General features: G+C 42.3%; 1 protein-coding gene across 3 annotated transcripts in view; it reads left to right on the top strand.

Annotated features, from left to right (window-relative positions):
- The window catches only part of LOC122809088 (class II histocompatibility antigen, B-L beta chain-like), an 837,388-nt gene that overhangs the window by 712,982 nt on the left and 108,567 nt on the right, over window positions 1-15,839 (top strand). Inside the window, exon 2 of one of the 3 annotated variants that reach the window (XM_044080316.1) lies at window positions 15,031-15,300. The exons of the other annotated variants lie outside the window; for them this stretch is intronic. Within the exon in view, the coding sequence (XP_043936251.1) occupies window positions 15,031-15,300 (270 nt within the window). The remainder of the gene's footprint in view (window positions 1-15,030; window positions 15,301-15,839) is intronic. 3 annotated transcript variants of the gene reach the window in all.

The raw sequence follows: 15,839 nt of genomic DNA on the forward strand, positions 1-15,839 counted from the left end.
TGCGATTTCGTCTGCACTGGCATTGTTGACCACAGTACTGTGCTGCACTAGGTGGGTGCATCCAAGTTTCCCAGTGAACATGTCCCCAGACTCCTGTAACATTGTAAGGATTTCTCGAACCTAGGTAGGTGATAGCCACTGAGACATTGCAACCCCTTCCACTAAGGTGCAAGTCCAAGCCTCACTGAGGAGATCCAGTCATCAGACCCCCCTCAGACTCCTCCTCCTCCTGCTGCCCACTGCAAATACTTAGCCTCCCTGTCATGGTAATGCTTCATTATGTTAACATGGTACAGTTTGAGCCCCTGCCTCTTACCTAGCAGTTCTGCTATGTAGTTATCATCACTGACCTTCATTACCACTTTGAAGGGTCCTTCCCAAGCTACCTGCCTTATTGTGTCTGACAGTAATGAGCACCATAACCTGCTGTCCCACAGCATACTCTCAAGTTCGAGCGTTCCTGTCATACCAGACTTTTCCTGCTGTTAGGCTCCTGCCAGGTGCTCTTGGGCCAAGCCCATGAGCTCCCTAAGCCATGTCCTGAGGTTTAGGACATATGCCACAACAGACCCCTTGTGAGATTCACACTCACCCTCCCACTCATCATGCATCAAATCCAGGGGTCCCCTCACCCAATGCCCATACAGCAACTCAAAGGGTGAAAAACATGTGGATTTGTGAAGTACCTCTGGGTATGCAAACCACAGATGGGGCAAATATTTGTCCCATTTTCTCTTAAACTTATCTGCAAATGCCCTTAGCATAGTCTTTAATGTAGAGTTTAAACTCTGCACAAGATCATTAGTCTGGGAGTGGTAGGGAGTGGTCTTTAGGTGCTTCAGTTCACAGCACTTCCACAGACAAGCCAGCAGGTCTGACTTGAAATTAGCACATCTGTCAGTCAGTATTTCTCTCAGGAAACCTACTCTGCTGAAAATATTTAACAAAGCATTTGCCACCTTCTCTGCCTCAATGGAGGACAGAGCCACCACCTCAGGGAATCTAGTAGCATAATTTGCTACTACTAGAATACCCCTGTGGAACTTGGGGTATTCAGAGGTCTCACAATATCCATAGCTACTCTCTGAAACATCTCCTCAATCACAGGCAAAAGTATCAAAGGAGCTTTGACCTTGTCTCCTGTCTTGCCTACTGTTGCACTGCTCACAGGTCCTGCAGTACCCTGTTACATCCCCTGCAATCCCGGATCAATAAAAGTTCTGCATAATACATCTCTTGGTATGCTTTATGCCCATATGACCTGCAAAAGAAATGTCATGGACTATGGCTAGAAGTGCCAACCAGTAAGCTCTAAGCACTACCAGCTGCTGTACTACCTCACCCTCTAGCCCTCCCTCAATGGTCCGCTCTCTCTATACAAGTAACCCTTTGTTCCAATGTACAGACTTCCCTTTTCCTTGAGAATCAGGTGCCTCCTTAGCTACCTCCCTCAAGCCTTGTAATGTAGGGTCAGAGAGCTGAGCCTGTCTCAACTCTACCTTTGTGACCCTTCCCAGCTCCCCTTCCACAGGAAGTCTGGTACCTTCTAACAGTAAGTGCCTCACTGTCAGCCTGGGTACTACCACTCACCTCTGTCTTTGCAGTCACTCTGTCCAAGGGAACATTAGTACCTGTCAGCAGCTGTGGGTCACCTTCAGGCTCACTACTACAGGGTAGCTCCCTCCCTGAAATAGCCACATCACCAGCCCCAGCTTCAGGTGAGGGGTCTGTCTGGGTCTGCCTCAGGCTACCAGACCCACATGCCTGTTTCCAATTCTGACTGTGTGTAACTGCTTGCACACAAGGTACTGCATTATCAAAAGCATTCCCTTTCAAGACATCTGCAGGGATATCCTCAAACACACCTACCTGCTTGCTTCCTTTTCCACCCTTCCAGCCAAGGTACCCTGGCCAAAGGTATATGGAATGGAGTCCCTCCTAAACCTCTGACTGGAGTGGACTGCCCAGGCAAGTACTGCTCATCTTTAACTACTGCAGGCTTCATAATGATTATGTCAGAGGCTGTGTCTCTCTTAGAGGTGGCCTGTTTCCATCAACTAAGATAGGATACACACTCTGGTGATAGTTTGCTGCCCCTGTTGTCTCCAGACAACTTACCACTGGCATACTGTTATTCCCAATTGCTGGCTCCCCCCAACTTTTGTTCCCAGCCTTTCTGAGGTGGACATTTGTATGATACATGGCTCCTCTGGTTGCATTTAAAGCAGCTAAACCTTGATCCTGGCCATGTACCTGAACTAGTGGCTTCTCCTGTTCTGAAAAAAAAACCCACCAAAATCAGAATTTTAAGGTAAATGGAAAAGATGAATTCCACAATATACCCTAAACACACTTTTATTTCCACTTTCATCCAAACAAGGACTTCTTCAAAATGTCTGCTGTTACTGGTGGGCTCTGTTGGAGTGGTTTGGGCTACCCACCATGGGTTCCCCTTATATACATGTAAAGTCCCCTTCTTGTGCACTGGTGCCTTGCTTGCCAAGTAGAGATCCCCTTTTCTCTCCAGCTCATCTGCAGAGTTACACTCCTGGTCTGCCAACCAGATTTTCATGTCCTCAGGCAAAGTGCTTCCTCACCAAAAGGTCTGCAGTCTTTCAGAAGTGCTGACCTGACACCCATTCATCCACCTATGAAAATAATTTCTTAGCTCAGCAATATAATCACATACACTTTCATCTGCCTTATGTCCATGCTCGTGAAACCTTTTTTTTGTAAGCTTTAGGTGTTAACTTAAAACATTCCAATAAACATTGTTTAACCTTGTCATAATTTAAACAATCAGTATCAGACAATTTAGAAACAGCAGTTACAGCTTTACCAGGGAGCAAGGGGGTCAGTAACTGTACCCAGAGCCTTTGGTCAGCATCATATTGTCTACATACTCTTTCAAATATATGAATAAAACTATCAAAATTATCACCTTCTTTATAGTGTGGAAAAAAATTACTGACCTTTGTTACTTCTGAGATTCGGTTATTCCCTTCCGCATTACCTCCATGTTCCTGGCAAAGAGTCAGCATGTCCTTCTCATGCTTTCACAGCTTCTCATTTTCTTCAGCCTCCCTATGCCACAGTCTCTCTGTCAATTCCAATTCCTTGTGTTTTCCTACCAGTTCAAGTCTCTTTAACTCCAGACAAGTTTTTAAATCCTCTGAGGAAAAGGTGACCTGTCCTATTTCTGAGGGCTGCATATCCCCATCACCAGACTGATTGTCTTTCTGGTTGCTGGTCTGTGCTACAGCTGTGATTAAGGCTGCAATTATTTCCTCTTTAGTCAGGTTGGCATTCACCAGTCTTTCGGATTTGCACACCTTAGCCAACTGGTTCACTGTCATCTTGCAATAATCCTCTGCTGATGTCTTTGCCTACTTTCCCCTGACTAAACTAAACTAACAAAAATAAATAAAACTGTTGTGAAAAATGAAACTCTGTATGTTTACTGTGGCTGCTGAGAGTACATGCACCTTTAGTGACAACTGCTTACAACCTACAGAAGTTCAATTAATATCCACATCACTGTTCAGCAGTATGTGATGTCCCTCCTCTAGGCCAGTAATCAAGGAGTCTCAATCATCACCACTAACACCGGTGGGGAACAATATTTGACGTCCCTTCTCTGGGACAGTACTCAAGGAGCGTCAGTCTTCACCACTGACACCGGTGTGGGACATTCACTTAGAACAAAGATAGATATACACAGTATTTTCAGGTGCAGTTCTCTGCACCAAGCACAATTTCCCTTAAGAGCATTCAGGGTGGACACCCTACCCTGGACTGGGTTTTTCTCTACAGGCCCCAAATAACACTTTGCCTTTCTCTCTACGGAAATCAGTGCTTTGTGTACCTGTTCCAAGTAGCTGACACACACACTCTTTCAGATTTGATTTTCACACACACACACACACACACACACACACACACACACACACACACACACACACACACATGGGAAAGGCTGGCACAGATTTAATAGCTATGCCACCTCCACCCAGACTATAAGGTAGATTCACTGCCAGAAGCCAGCTACTTTAAGGCTCTTACCAGGATACTCAATTACTCTTAGTAAAATTAATACTTATACAAAAGGTAATGTATGGCCAAACAGCAATACATGAAGCCACAGTGTCACCAAATAAATGCAGTTATGCTCAAAGGTTAAATTATTTTTAAAAGACCAGCCACAATGAAAGGCTTAAATATACAGTATTTAATAATAAGTATAGAAAACATGAAATAATGAATATCTATTTACAATAAACACCAGATTTTCAATTCACAGGAAATATAAAAATAACACAGATGGAAAGATTCAGATAGGTACAGAAAAACAATATTTAACTAATCTCACTATGTTTTCTAACTAACTGAGAAATTATTTTTCCCTACTTACTTGCTAGAGTAAGGCAAGATTAAGTGGTTGAGTGGTCTGTGTTGTTAGATCCCCTAAAAAAGAGTGCTGAGTGTCTCTATCACATTTCTCACTCATATCTAAATACAGTTGCAGTGCTAGCTATGAAATGACATCACATCTAGTCACCTGATTCTGTGGTTCCCACACTACCCCCTTGACTAGAAGCTGAACCAGAATCTAGTATAGATGTGTCACAATACATACCTGGGGTTTTGCTAAGGCATCTGGAGACTGTAAAACACTTCCAATACTTTCATCCTTCCTTGCAGGGACTAACAGGCCATCCTCTGGTACTCTAGGGTAGCAGTTAGTTTGTCACTAAGGACAACAAAAGCTCAGGCCTTTTCCAGACATTGCTTCTCTGGCTGCATTCAGGCTTGTGAGATAAAATCTTCATGGTTTAAACCAAGTCATTTAATTTCAGATTATTTTTCTTAAGGTAAGCTGAGCTGAGCTTAACCTTTTCTCTTCCAGCATCTTCTGCTAACATATATACAGTTCCTCAGTACAGTCTGATATAAGTGTATATTTATTTTCTGTCCAGCAGAACCCACTGTTGATGTATTTTAACACAAGCAACTTTTCAAATACATTTTTAACACAAGCATCTGTACAAATCAGTTTGATATACAAATGGCATAAAAGTTTTTACAAAACTCCATCTAGTTATGCTGGAATATGTTACACATGCACTCCCCTACTCTCTCTGGCATAGCTGGCACTACCTCACATCGTCACAAGAGGCTACCAGTTTTCTTTGTGGCCTCTTATGCAAAACCCCTTTCAAGAACATTTAGGTTCATAGGTTCATAGGTTTATACTAGGCTATCTGCCCTAGGGCATTTATAAGCCTAGCCTGAGTTGTGTGGCTTTCACCACCCCTTAGGTTGAAGAATACTATACCCATTAGTTTGCCATGCCTCTGTCCAGCAGTGATACAGAGATGATCCCCGGGGTAAACCTATGATCTCCCATCCACTGGTCAAGATTCCTCTTGAACAGAGCCAGCGAGGTGCTCTGTCTCACATGGACGGGGATTCTGTTCCACAGCATAGGGAGTCTCTGGGTGAGGAATCTGTCCCTCCAGCACGTCCTATTTATATCCGTGTTGAGGTTTAAGTCTCTTGCTCTTGTGGCTCTGGTGGATTTGGATTTTTTGAGGTGGAGCATGTCATGTCCATTAATTCCGGGTTGGACGTGGCCTTGTATGTCAGGCACAGGTCACCTCTGAGCAGACGGTATGCGACTGAATAGAGCTGAAGTTTCTTCAGTCGGGCAGCATATGGCATATTTTTGAGCCCCTTTATCCTTTTGGTGAGGAACTTTTGGGGTCTTTCCAATTGCTGCAGGTGTCGGGTAAGATACATTCCAAATGGGGCATTGTACTCAATCATTGGTCTGATAAGTGAAGAGTACAGGGGAACAATGACCTCCCTTGATCTGGATGTGAATCCCTTCATAATCAGGTGGGCAATGTAGAAGGTCCTCCTAACCACTTTGGCAATGTGAGTGTCAAAAGAAAGGTTACTGTCAACTTGGGTCCCCAGGTCCCTGATAACCTCTTCTGTGCTTAATGGATTGCCACCTATGTGGTAACTTGGGGTTACCTTGTTTGTACCAAAGGGTATGACTATACATTTTTGGCGTTTAGCTTAAGGCCATGGCTCTGGCACCAGTTATCCATTTCTATGAGACCTCTCTGAAGGATATCTGTGTCTGATGGATTTTCAACTATGGCCCAGTTTGCAGTCATCTGCAAACTTTGTCAGCCACAATCCTCCTATGTTTGCCTGCACTTCTGAAAAGTAGTTGCCGAACAAGAGGGGGCCCAGGACTGAGCCCTGTGGGACACCGCTTGTGACCGGCTTGGAGTCTGACATGGCACCAGCAACTCTAACCCTGTGGGTTCTGTCCTTGAGCCAGTTTGCAACCCATCTTGTGACATATGGGTTTACATTTAAGCTGGTGAGCTTTTCTATGATACCCGAGTGGGGTATTGTGTCGAAAGCTTTTGCAAGGTCAAGGTAGGCTGTGTGAACTGCCTTACCCTCATCAATGTCCTTGGTGACTGTTTCAAAAATGTTGACCAAGTTCAAGAGGCATGATCTGCCCTTGACAAAGCCGAATTGGGTAGGATCCAATGTCTGTAGGTCCCCTATGTCTTTATTTATGAGTTCCATTATGATCCTCTCCATAGCTTTGCAGACCAGGCTTGTTAAGCTTATGGAGCGGTAATTACCAGGGTCCGTAGAAGCACCGCCTTTGTGGAGTGGGACCACAGTTGCCATACGCCACTCTTTGGGTACGTATCCTGTGGTAAGGCTAAGATTAAACAGCAGCCTTATGTGTGGGTTTAGTTCCTCATTGAGTTTGTGTAGCACACAGCCGGGGACACCATCCTGTCCCATTGATGCTGTGTTTTTAGCTTTAGAGAGAGCAGCTCTCACCTGGGCATTTGAGATGATTGGGAGGCTACACTCTGCTGGGATAGATATTTCTCCTTTTGGGGGGGGGGGGATTTTCACTGAATCTGCCAGTATGTTTGCAGTGTCTGTGGGTTCAGTGATTTTTTGTATCATTTTGGACTAATTCTGAGCATATCTGGGAGTTTCCACCCAGATTTCTAACATAGCTAAAGAAGGCCTTATGATTGTCTTTTGAGTCCTTGGCGATTTTTCTCTCAAAGTTGGCCTTGGATGATTTTATGAGTGATCGTAGTTTTTTACTAGTATTGATCAGAGATGTCTTCCCTTTTAGGGATTTTGCTCTATCTTGTAGTAGCTTTCTCCTCTTGTTGTAAAGTTTGTTTATGGCTGGGGTCCACCAGATCGGGCTTGCCTTTGGTGGAAAGGGTCTTGATTTTATTTGGGATTGCTTGATCCATGCAATCCTGGAGGTGCTCGTAGAAAGCATTTGTAAGGGATTCAGCAGCGTGGGTTGTGGTTTCCAATGGCTCAGGGGCCTTGAAGGATACCACACCAGTCTTAAGAAGTGTGAAGTTGGCTTTTGAGAAGTTCTTCACTGTGGTCTTTTGTTGGGGGTGGGGGCGGGATGTGGATCTCCAGTGAGATTAGTTTATGGTCTGATCTCACCAATGAGGGATATACTTCCGGTGTGGAGCATTTTGTCCCCATGTTTGTGATGATCAGGTCTAGTATATTTTCACCTCTTGTGGGAATGGTGACAAGTTGTTCCATAGCATTTGAGTTTATGAACTCCAGGAACCTTTGGGCTAGGGTATTGGGGCTTGAGTAATGTTCCCAGTCTATGTTTGGGTAGTTGAAGTCACCCAATATGATGGTGTTTGGAGAGACATTTATACTCTCCAGTGTCTTCAGGAAGGCTGTGTGGGGTTCCTGAGTTTGAGAGGGTGGCCTGTAACATGCTACAAACTGTAGAGCAGTTTTGCCTATGGTTAATTTCACCTGAATGGTCTCTGATGCTTCGTGAGTTGCCACCAGCCTGGAGGTGTGGGTATCCTTGATGAATATGGATACACCCCCTCCTTTTGTGGTACGGTCCGGGTTTTGGGCCGGAACGCATGATATGAGGTAAAACCTGATAGTGCCGGGGTGCTCTCAGGAGCCTTAAACCAGGTTTCAGTCACGGCACAGACATCGATGTTCTCCATACTGAGGAGGGCTTCGAGGACGTGCATCTTGAGATTTAGACTTCTGGCATTGAGCAGCATTACCCTTAGTTTTTTTCCATTATTGTTTTCTAGGGTGGTGGGTTTAGAATTTGAGCCTTGTCTAAAAAAGGCACTATGGGGGTGGCAAGAGCCTTTGCCAATATCCAGAAACCCAGGGGTGACAGGTGCAAGCCGTCCCTTGCGAAGCAGCGTGGCTTGTCAAGCATGTCATTCCAGGCAGACAGACATTGGATCCCCTTAGAATGACACCAGAAATTAAGCCAATTATTAAAACTGATCATTTTGTCTCTGTATTGTGGCATCATTCTTGGTAAAGGTAGGATACTGCTCAGGGTCAGGGTCATACCAGCCTGGGCTACATAATTTGAGAGCTCCTTTATGTCTCTTTTCATGTAGTCCAGGGAGAGTGCGTCTCAGGTCATTCACACCGGCATGGACAATGACTGAGTCATACTTGTACTTGCTGTGGAGTGACCTGAGTGCTTGTGTTATGTGGTGGATTCTAGCGCCCGACAGGCAGCTTACTGTGACCCTCTCCTTGTTCAGTCTGGTGAGTGGGACGTCAGTGTGTCTGACTATGGAGTCACCTATGACAAGTGTGTCTGGCATTGTGTTTGGCCTTAAGGGCTGTGACTGATTTGCACACTGACTTTGTGATCTATGTGTTGCTTGTGTTATGTCATGAGGTGGCAGTTGTTTGGGTGTCTGCTTTGGAGGCCTCTGCTGTTTTGGTAGATTTTGATCAGAGCCTCCGAGTATGTCTTTGTGTGTTTATGTGTTTGATTTGTAGTTGTGATAGTTCTATGTGAGACTGGGTTTATGGTGTGTGTGGTTACCTTCTCCTCCTGTCTGGTTTTGCCAGTCCTGAGTTGAGAGAGCTCAGCCTCCAGTTTGGCTATATAGTTGCATCTCTCGCATGTATTTGTGTTTTGTGGGAGGAGGAGAGGGTTGTCTGTGTACATGAGGCAATTGTAACATTGCCTCAATATTCCCAGATTCACCAGCTGAGCAGGAGAGGACGCTAGCAACTGACCCTTTGACATGCAAGAAGAAATGAAAAAGTTTGCTCTGTAACTGAGTCAGAAAGGACCTATAAGGAAGTGGGTACTCAAGGGGATTTTAAGCTAGTGAAGTACTTTGTATAATATAGAAGTGCTTTACCTGACTAAAAAATGCTTTAGGAACAAGTGCTGAGCTTTACAGATAGAGAATAGACTATTTAGATTACAAGTAGAGCAGTTCTAAGGGAAAAAATGAAGAGCAGACTTTACGGAGCCAGAAATAGTTTAACCTTGTTTAACCGGCGCTGCCCGATGGTGCTCTAGTGGCAACTCTGCGCTAAATGCAGAAAAGGCAATAAGTCAGTAGTACAGGCTAGCACACTTTAGTGGGCAGCCAAACAATTAAATTAAACAGCAAACAAATACTTTTTGACTTGAATTAGACTAATTTCGACTAAAATGTACTTTTAAGTGCAGATAATAAAAAATGCAGTAAATAACTATATAAAAAAACAGCAGGATACTTAATCAGGAAAGCAGTCACTTTTTTCAGTTCTCTGTAGCCAGGAAGACTCAACAGGACCACGTGGAGCTGTATCTGAGCAATATGGCTTCAAAAAAATGCCAGAGGCAGATTTTAACCAGGGAACTTCAAAAGAGCTAGAAATGGTCCAAAATGACCAATTACTATAGCTTCTTGTGCTGAGGTCACTTCCCTCAAGGACAGGTAGGCTATTCAAGGCTCCCCACTCCCACTGGTGAGCTAAGAAACTTCCTTCTATCCAAGTAAGGCAATGGACAACACAGGAACTACAACACAGCCCAGGATACAGCAAGGCCTGTAAACTGGTCTAACTAGTTTAGGAGAGGCTGGAAAACAAGGAATATTTTTTTGGATTTTTTTGTTTTTAAATAGAAACACACAGAAATGCAGAAAAGGCAATAAGTCAGTAGTACAGGCTAGCACACTTTAGTGGGCAGCCAAACAATTAAATTAAACAGCAAACAAACACTTTTCGACTTGAATTAGACTAATTTCGACTAAAATGTACTTTTAAGTGCAGATAATAAAAATGCAGTAAATAACTATGAAAACAGTTAAAGCTTGCTCTAGGTAAGCAGTAGAAGGTAAAACAAATATAAAAACAGCAGGATACTTAATCAGGAAAGCAGTCGCTTTTTTCAGTTCTCTGTAGCCAGGAAGACTCAACAGGACCACGTGGAGCTGTGTCTGAGCAATATGGCTTCAAAAAAATGCCAGAGGCAGATTTTAACCAGAGAACTTCAAAAGAGCTAGAAATGGTCCAAAATGACCAATTACTACAGCTTCTTGTGCTGAGGTCACTTCCCTCAAGGACAGGTAGGCTATTCAAGGCTCCCCACTCCCATTGGTGAGCTAAGAAACTTCCTTCTATCCAAGTAAGGCAATGGACAACACAGGAACTACAACACAGCCCAGGATACAGCAAGGCCTGTAAACTGGTCTAACTAGTTTAGGAGAGGCAGGAAAACAAGGAATATTTTTTTTTGTTTTAAATAGAAACACACAGAAATGCAGAAAAGGCAATAAGTCAGTAGTACAGGCTAGCACACTTTAGTGGGCAGCCAAACAATTAAATTAAACAGCAAACAAACACTTTTCGACTTGAATTAGACTAATTTCAACTAAAGGGGGATGCCTTCTTAATCTTTAGAAGTACCATGAATATTAGTGAAAAGGGTAGAAAGTCATATATGAACATTCCTGTCCAAGGAAAAGAAAAGGTATCTGTCTTCCAGGCATTCTTGCTTGGAGTCCTAGAACAGAATTTGCAAGTTGATTGTTCAGAGGGGAGACAAAGAGGTATATTAATGAACTCCCCACAGATGGATCTAATCTTGGAAGACCCTCTAATCTAGTCACCATTCATGAGGGTCTGCCCTGGTCCTGTTCAGGCTGTCTGCCACACAAGTTTGCTCACAGACTGTAGGGCGCCTGTACAGTGACATTGTAATCTGAAGCTATATCCCAAGCTAACATGGCTAATCTCCAAAGGGGGTATGACATGGATCCCCCTTGCTTGTTGTACAACATGAATGTGGTATTGCCTGTAACCACGTGAAAAGGTCCAGGGGACCAAAGATGATTCAGAGAGTTGAGTGCCTTGATCAGGGCAAACATCTCATTGATATTTATGTGCTTGCATCTATCTTTAATGTCCCAAACTGCCTGCACTTTTATCCCTCCTGAAACTGCTCTCAAAGCAAGGTCTGAAGCATCTGTGGTAACTGATTTGGAGCAAGAAGGGAGACCTGTATTTAAGGATATCTATTGTCTCCACCAAAGTATTTCCCTTCTAACAAACTCCAGCATTGGCATTTGAAAAGATAAAGGTTGTTGATTCTAGGACCAAAGAGATTTCTGATACCACTTCATCTTCTCATGTGGAATCTTGGCAGAGGTATCATGAGAGTCATAGTTGCCATGAGACTCAGAATCCTTTGGTATTCCCTCATAGCGACCAAAGTCTGAGTGGAAAACCTTGGAAAATGATCCAGATAAAGCCTTATTTTTCCTGTGAAAGAAAAGCTCTTTGAACTGAAGTGTCTAGTTGATATCCCAAGAACATGATCCTGTGTGAATGAGTCAAGAAAGACTTTTGAATGTTCTCTTGGAATCCCAGGTTGACTAAGAGATATCTCTCACCCATTAAAGAGACTACTTAAACTTTGAAAAAGACTATGCAAAGTCAAAGTCAGAGTAAACTTTATTTTCATTCAGAACTATACACGTGTAGCCTAAATGAAATGTTGTGCATTAGCTCATTTCTTGAGATTACAAAGGAATGCAAACATGAGTAAGTCATCTAAATATGGAAAAATGTGGAAACCCCATAGCCTGCAATAAGCTATAACTGGAGCTAGATACCTTGTGAATACTGTTGGAACATTAGACAGTCCAGAGGATAAGGCTGAGAATGGATAATGTGATCCAGACATACAAAACATTAAGAAATGTCTGAAATCTGGATGTATAGGGATGTGATGATATGCATCTTTTAAGTCTAGTGTTGCTAGGAAACTTGAAAGAGAAAGAAGAGGTAATATGTTGTGAAGTAAATATCGACTGTTGTAGAGAAAACCACGTTTTATAGAAAAGCAAACAGCAAAGCTTTTGGGTGTAACCCTTTCTCAATGCTAATACAAACTCTAAAGACAGGTGAGTTTAAATACAAATCAGAGTGTCACATGACATGCAGCCCAAAGTCATATGACCAACATAAAATCATATACATAAAAAACATATATTAAAAACATAATAAACAAGACTCAAACTAGCAGTGTAACTTAGTTTGTTGAAATTTTATAAGAATAGGTTTTAATGTAACCATGGAATTTAACCCTGGTGAACGATCCGCAGCAAATCTTCAAGAATTTTCTTTCTTTGGCACTAGGAACATCCTTGAATAAAAAACTTTCCCCACCTGAGAAGGAAAAACTGGTGCTATCACACCTTGGGACAACATATGAGGAAGAACTGGCAGAAATAAAAGAATCTCACCTGGAGGATTAGGAATGACTTCCTGGAAAGGCAGGGTTTCCTCTTACTGCCACCTGTAACCTTGGTGAATGATTTTCAGGACCCATTTGTCTGAAACTGTCTGTTGACAAAGAAAAAAATGGAGCTTCAGACTTTATGGAAGAAAAAAGGTGCCAGGATGGGAGGGGTTCACAAGGTCTCTTGAATAGTCATTCAGACTTATTGGACAGTCCTTGTGTTTGGGAGGTTTAAGACTTGTGTTTGGAACCCTCTTGCAATTTCTTCTTAAATGTATGTTCCCCTATATTTTCTTGAGACTGTTTATTCTGTTTTTTGCCAACACTGGATGAGGAGAATGAGACTCCCTTATAAAAACCTGAAAAGGAGGGCTGAAAAATCAGATTCCCCTGGATCAGCTTACCCTTTTCATCACACTTTTTGAACATCACTGCAGCAGAATGGAAAAACACTAAATCTCTGTTCAATGAAAATTTTAAAACCTCATTTTTAACATCATCTAGGTGGTTCTAAGAATGCAGCCAAGCAAACCTCCTCAAAACAGTACCAGTGACCATGGCCCCCGAAGAACTATAAACAGAATCATACACACACTGCAAACAATGAGTGTAAGCTATGCAACAGAAGAAACAAATTATGTAAAGCAGATTTTTCCTCACAAGAATTAACTGCAAATAAAACATTTCTAATAATTTCAAAATTCGTCAGAGGAAACTGACACATGAGCCTGACTGTTCAAAATTCTGAAAATCAAAGTTGCAGAAGTATACACTTTTTTCCCCATGCCTATCAATAATTTTCCCATCCTTATCAGAAAGAGTAAGATTGGAATTAACAAAATGCTTAGCAGCAGTAGTATCAATTAAAGCTATAGGCTGGGTTAGGTTTGGGAATAGTGTATAACAATTTAAAAGACTGAGTACATTTATATATCCTATCTGCCTTTTTGGGGGCAGCTGGCTGACTATCAGGAAAATTGCAGGTAGTAACACACATCCTCTAAAGCAAATAAAACAGGAAGAATGGGTGTAGTTTCTGGACAATCCTCCTGCAACAACTTGTAGCATTTTATGAGGGAATGAGAAACCTCACTGCTCTCCAACTGAAAACACTGGCACATTGTACCAGTAGTCTCAAAGAAAGAGAAACCCACACAGGGAAAATCAAAAACTGAACTGTCCTTTGAGTTTAAATCAAAAATCTGAGGGAAAAACTGTATCCATCCTTGCATTTTCCTGTTCAAATTCAGACTCTTGAATCTCTTCAGGAAAAGATGAATCCCTATTTCTTTTACCAGAAACTACCTCACAAGAAGGATCAATAGCCTGAATTAAACCCTGAGCCAGACCCAGTAAACTATTCCTACCAAAAGAAAATTGAGGAGAAGTAGACACCTGCTTAGTTTTCTGTTTCATTTTGACAGAAAAAAATGGGGCCAGTGATGTTACTAATAGCAGTGGCAGCCTCCGCAGGGATGGGCGCAGCATTCTGACACAACAGGGAAACCTTCCCTGTTCCCTCTCCCAGGACCAAGAGTAGCTCTGCCTTGCCCACTGATGGGAACCAGACAGCTGCAGCGTATGTGGCTAACCCCTGGTCTATAGTAGCTGCAGATGCTACACCAGAGGGATCCAGGGTAAAAGATAAGTGGTCTGAGGTATGACAAATGACCAGAGGAGATTCATCCACCTGCAGCTGAGGCAAATTGCTAGCGTGCTATGATGGCAAAGGCTTTTTCAATTTTTTTTTTTTTTTTTTTTTTTTTTTGTGGCTGGAAGAAGAACAGACCATGGCACTGGTAATCTGCACCACGTTGAAGCCAAAATGGTGTCTCTTTCCCAGGGAAAACAAGCAGCAATTGCTGGTAGACACTACCAGTCCACAAAAGTTACTTTTTTGACAAAAAACAGAGTAAAAATCACTTTAAACACTGTGCCAGCCCCATAAAAGTAAAATAAACACAATTATTTTTACAAGACAGTAACACTAAGCACTACTCCATTGTGCCACTTTAGCATGACACAAACTTTTCAACATCAGTCACAGGTTGTTTGGCAGAAAACAAGAGACTAAGGGCCTGATTCCAAAAGACTTGCTCTCAGTGTAAGTGACCACTTACAATGAGAGCAGACTGAGAACAGGTCTTTTGGAATCTGAGCCCAGGTGTAATCCTGTTTATAGGTAGGTCTTACACTTAAGTAAGTCACTTATGCTAAGAGCAAGTTTTTTGGAATATGGCCCACTATGTGTCATTTTGTTTTCAGTCTTTGCTTTGAGTTCTAACTTTAGGTAGCCACATACAACACAGTAAATATTAATGTTACATCTGAAGAAAATTACTTAATCTATAGAACTGATGGCTACATTAATCATCAAGTAACTCTGTGTCATATATTTTGTGTTCCAGTAACACACACTTTACAGAAAAGAGTGGGATGTGCTTTTGAAAATGGAAGGAAAACATATTTCTGGCAGCATATGTATAATCAGAAAGATGTGTACCACTACAGTTATGAGAAACAGCACTACGTGGCAGATCACCCGTCATTAAAGGAGATAATAGAAGATAAGAACAGAAACCCTTCATATCTGAAAAACAGAGGAGATACACTATCTGAAATCTGCAATGCTGTGAAAAATATTTTTGATGAGCTGCCTACTGAGCTGGGAAGTATCGGTAATATGTATTTTATTAATCATGAAACAGTTCTAAATTTTAACAAATAATAACTCAGACTTTCTTTACCCTTTACTAAATAGTAAGAAATGCTATCATCTGTGCTAATGGGTGTGTAAACAGGAACACTTCAACAAATAAGTGTTGGTATCTGTCACTTTCAGCACCCTGGAAAGTTTTATTATACTTGGCATAATTTATTTGTTACTATTTTATGTTCAGCAGCATAGAGCACAGATGAATATTTAGGAACTACATGATTCCTGATTTCAGGTTCTGGAGGTACCAGAGAGAAAAAGAATTGAAACTATTAATTTTATTTGGAACTTATGCTTTTGGATGGCGCAGTGGTGCAATGGAAGCATTGTCACTTCACAGCAAGAGGTTCTCTGGTTTGAGTCTCAGCTGGAGTGCCTTCTGTGTGGAGTGTGCATGTCCTCACTGCATTCATGTGGGTTTTCTCTGGGCATTCCGGTTTCCTCCCATGTTATAAAGACATGCGTCTGGAGTGTTTCTCCCCAGGCCTCTGCTGAAAATTG

This window comes from Protopterus annectens, chromosome 8.part0 (assembly GCF_019279795.1).
Source record: "Protopterus annectens isolate FY-2018-M chromosome 8.part0, PAN1.0, whole genome shotgun sequence".
Taxonomy (NCBI): domain Eukaryota; kingdom Metazoa; phylum Chordata; order Ceratodontiformes; family Protopteridae; genus Protopterus; species Protopterus annectens.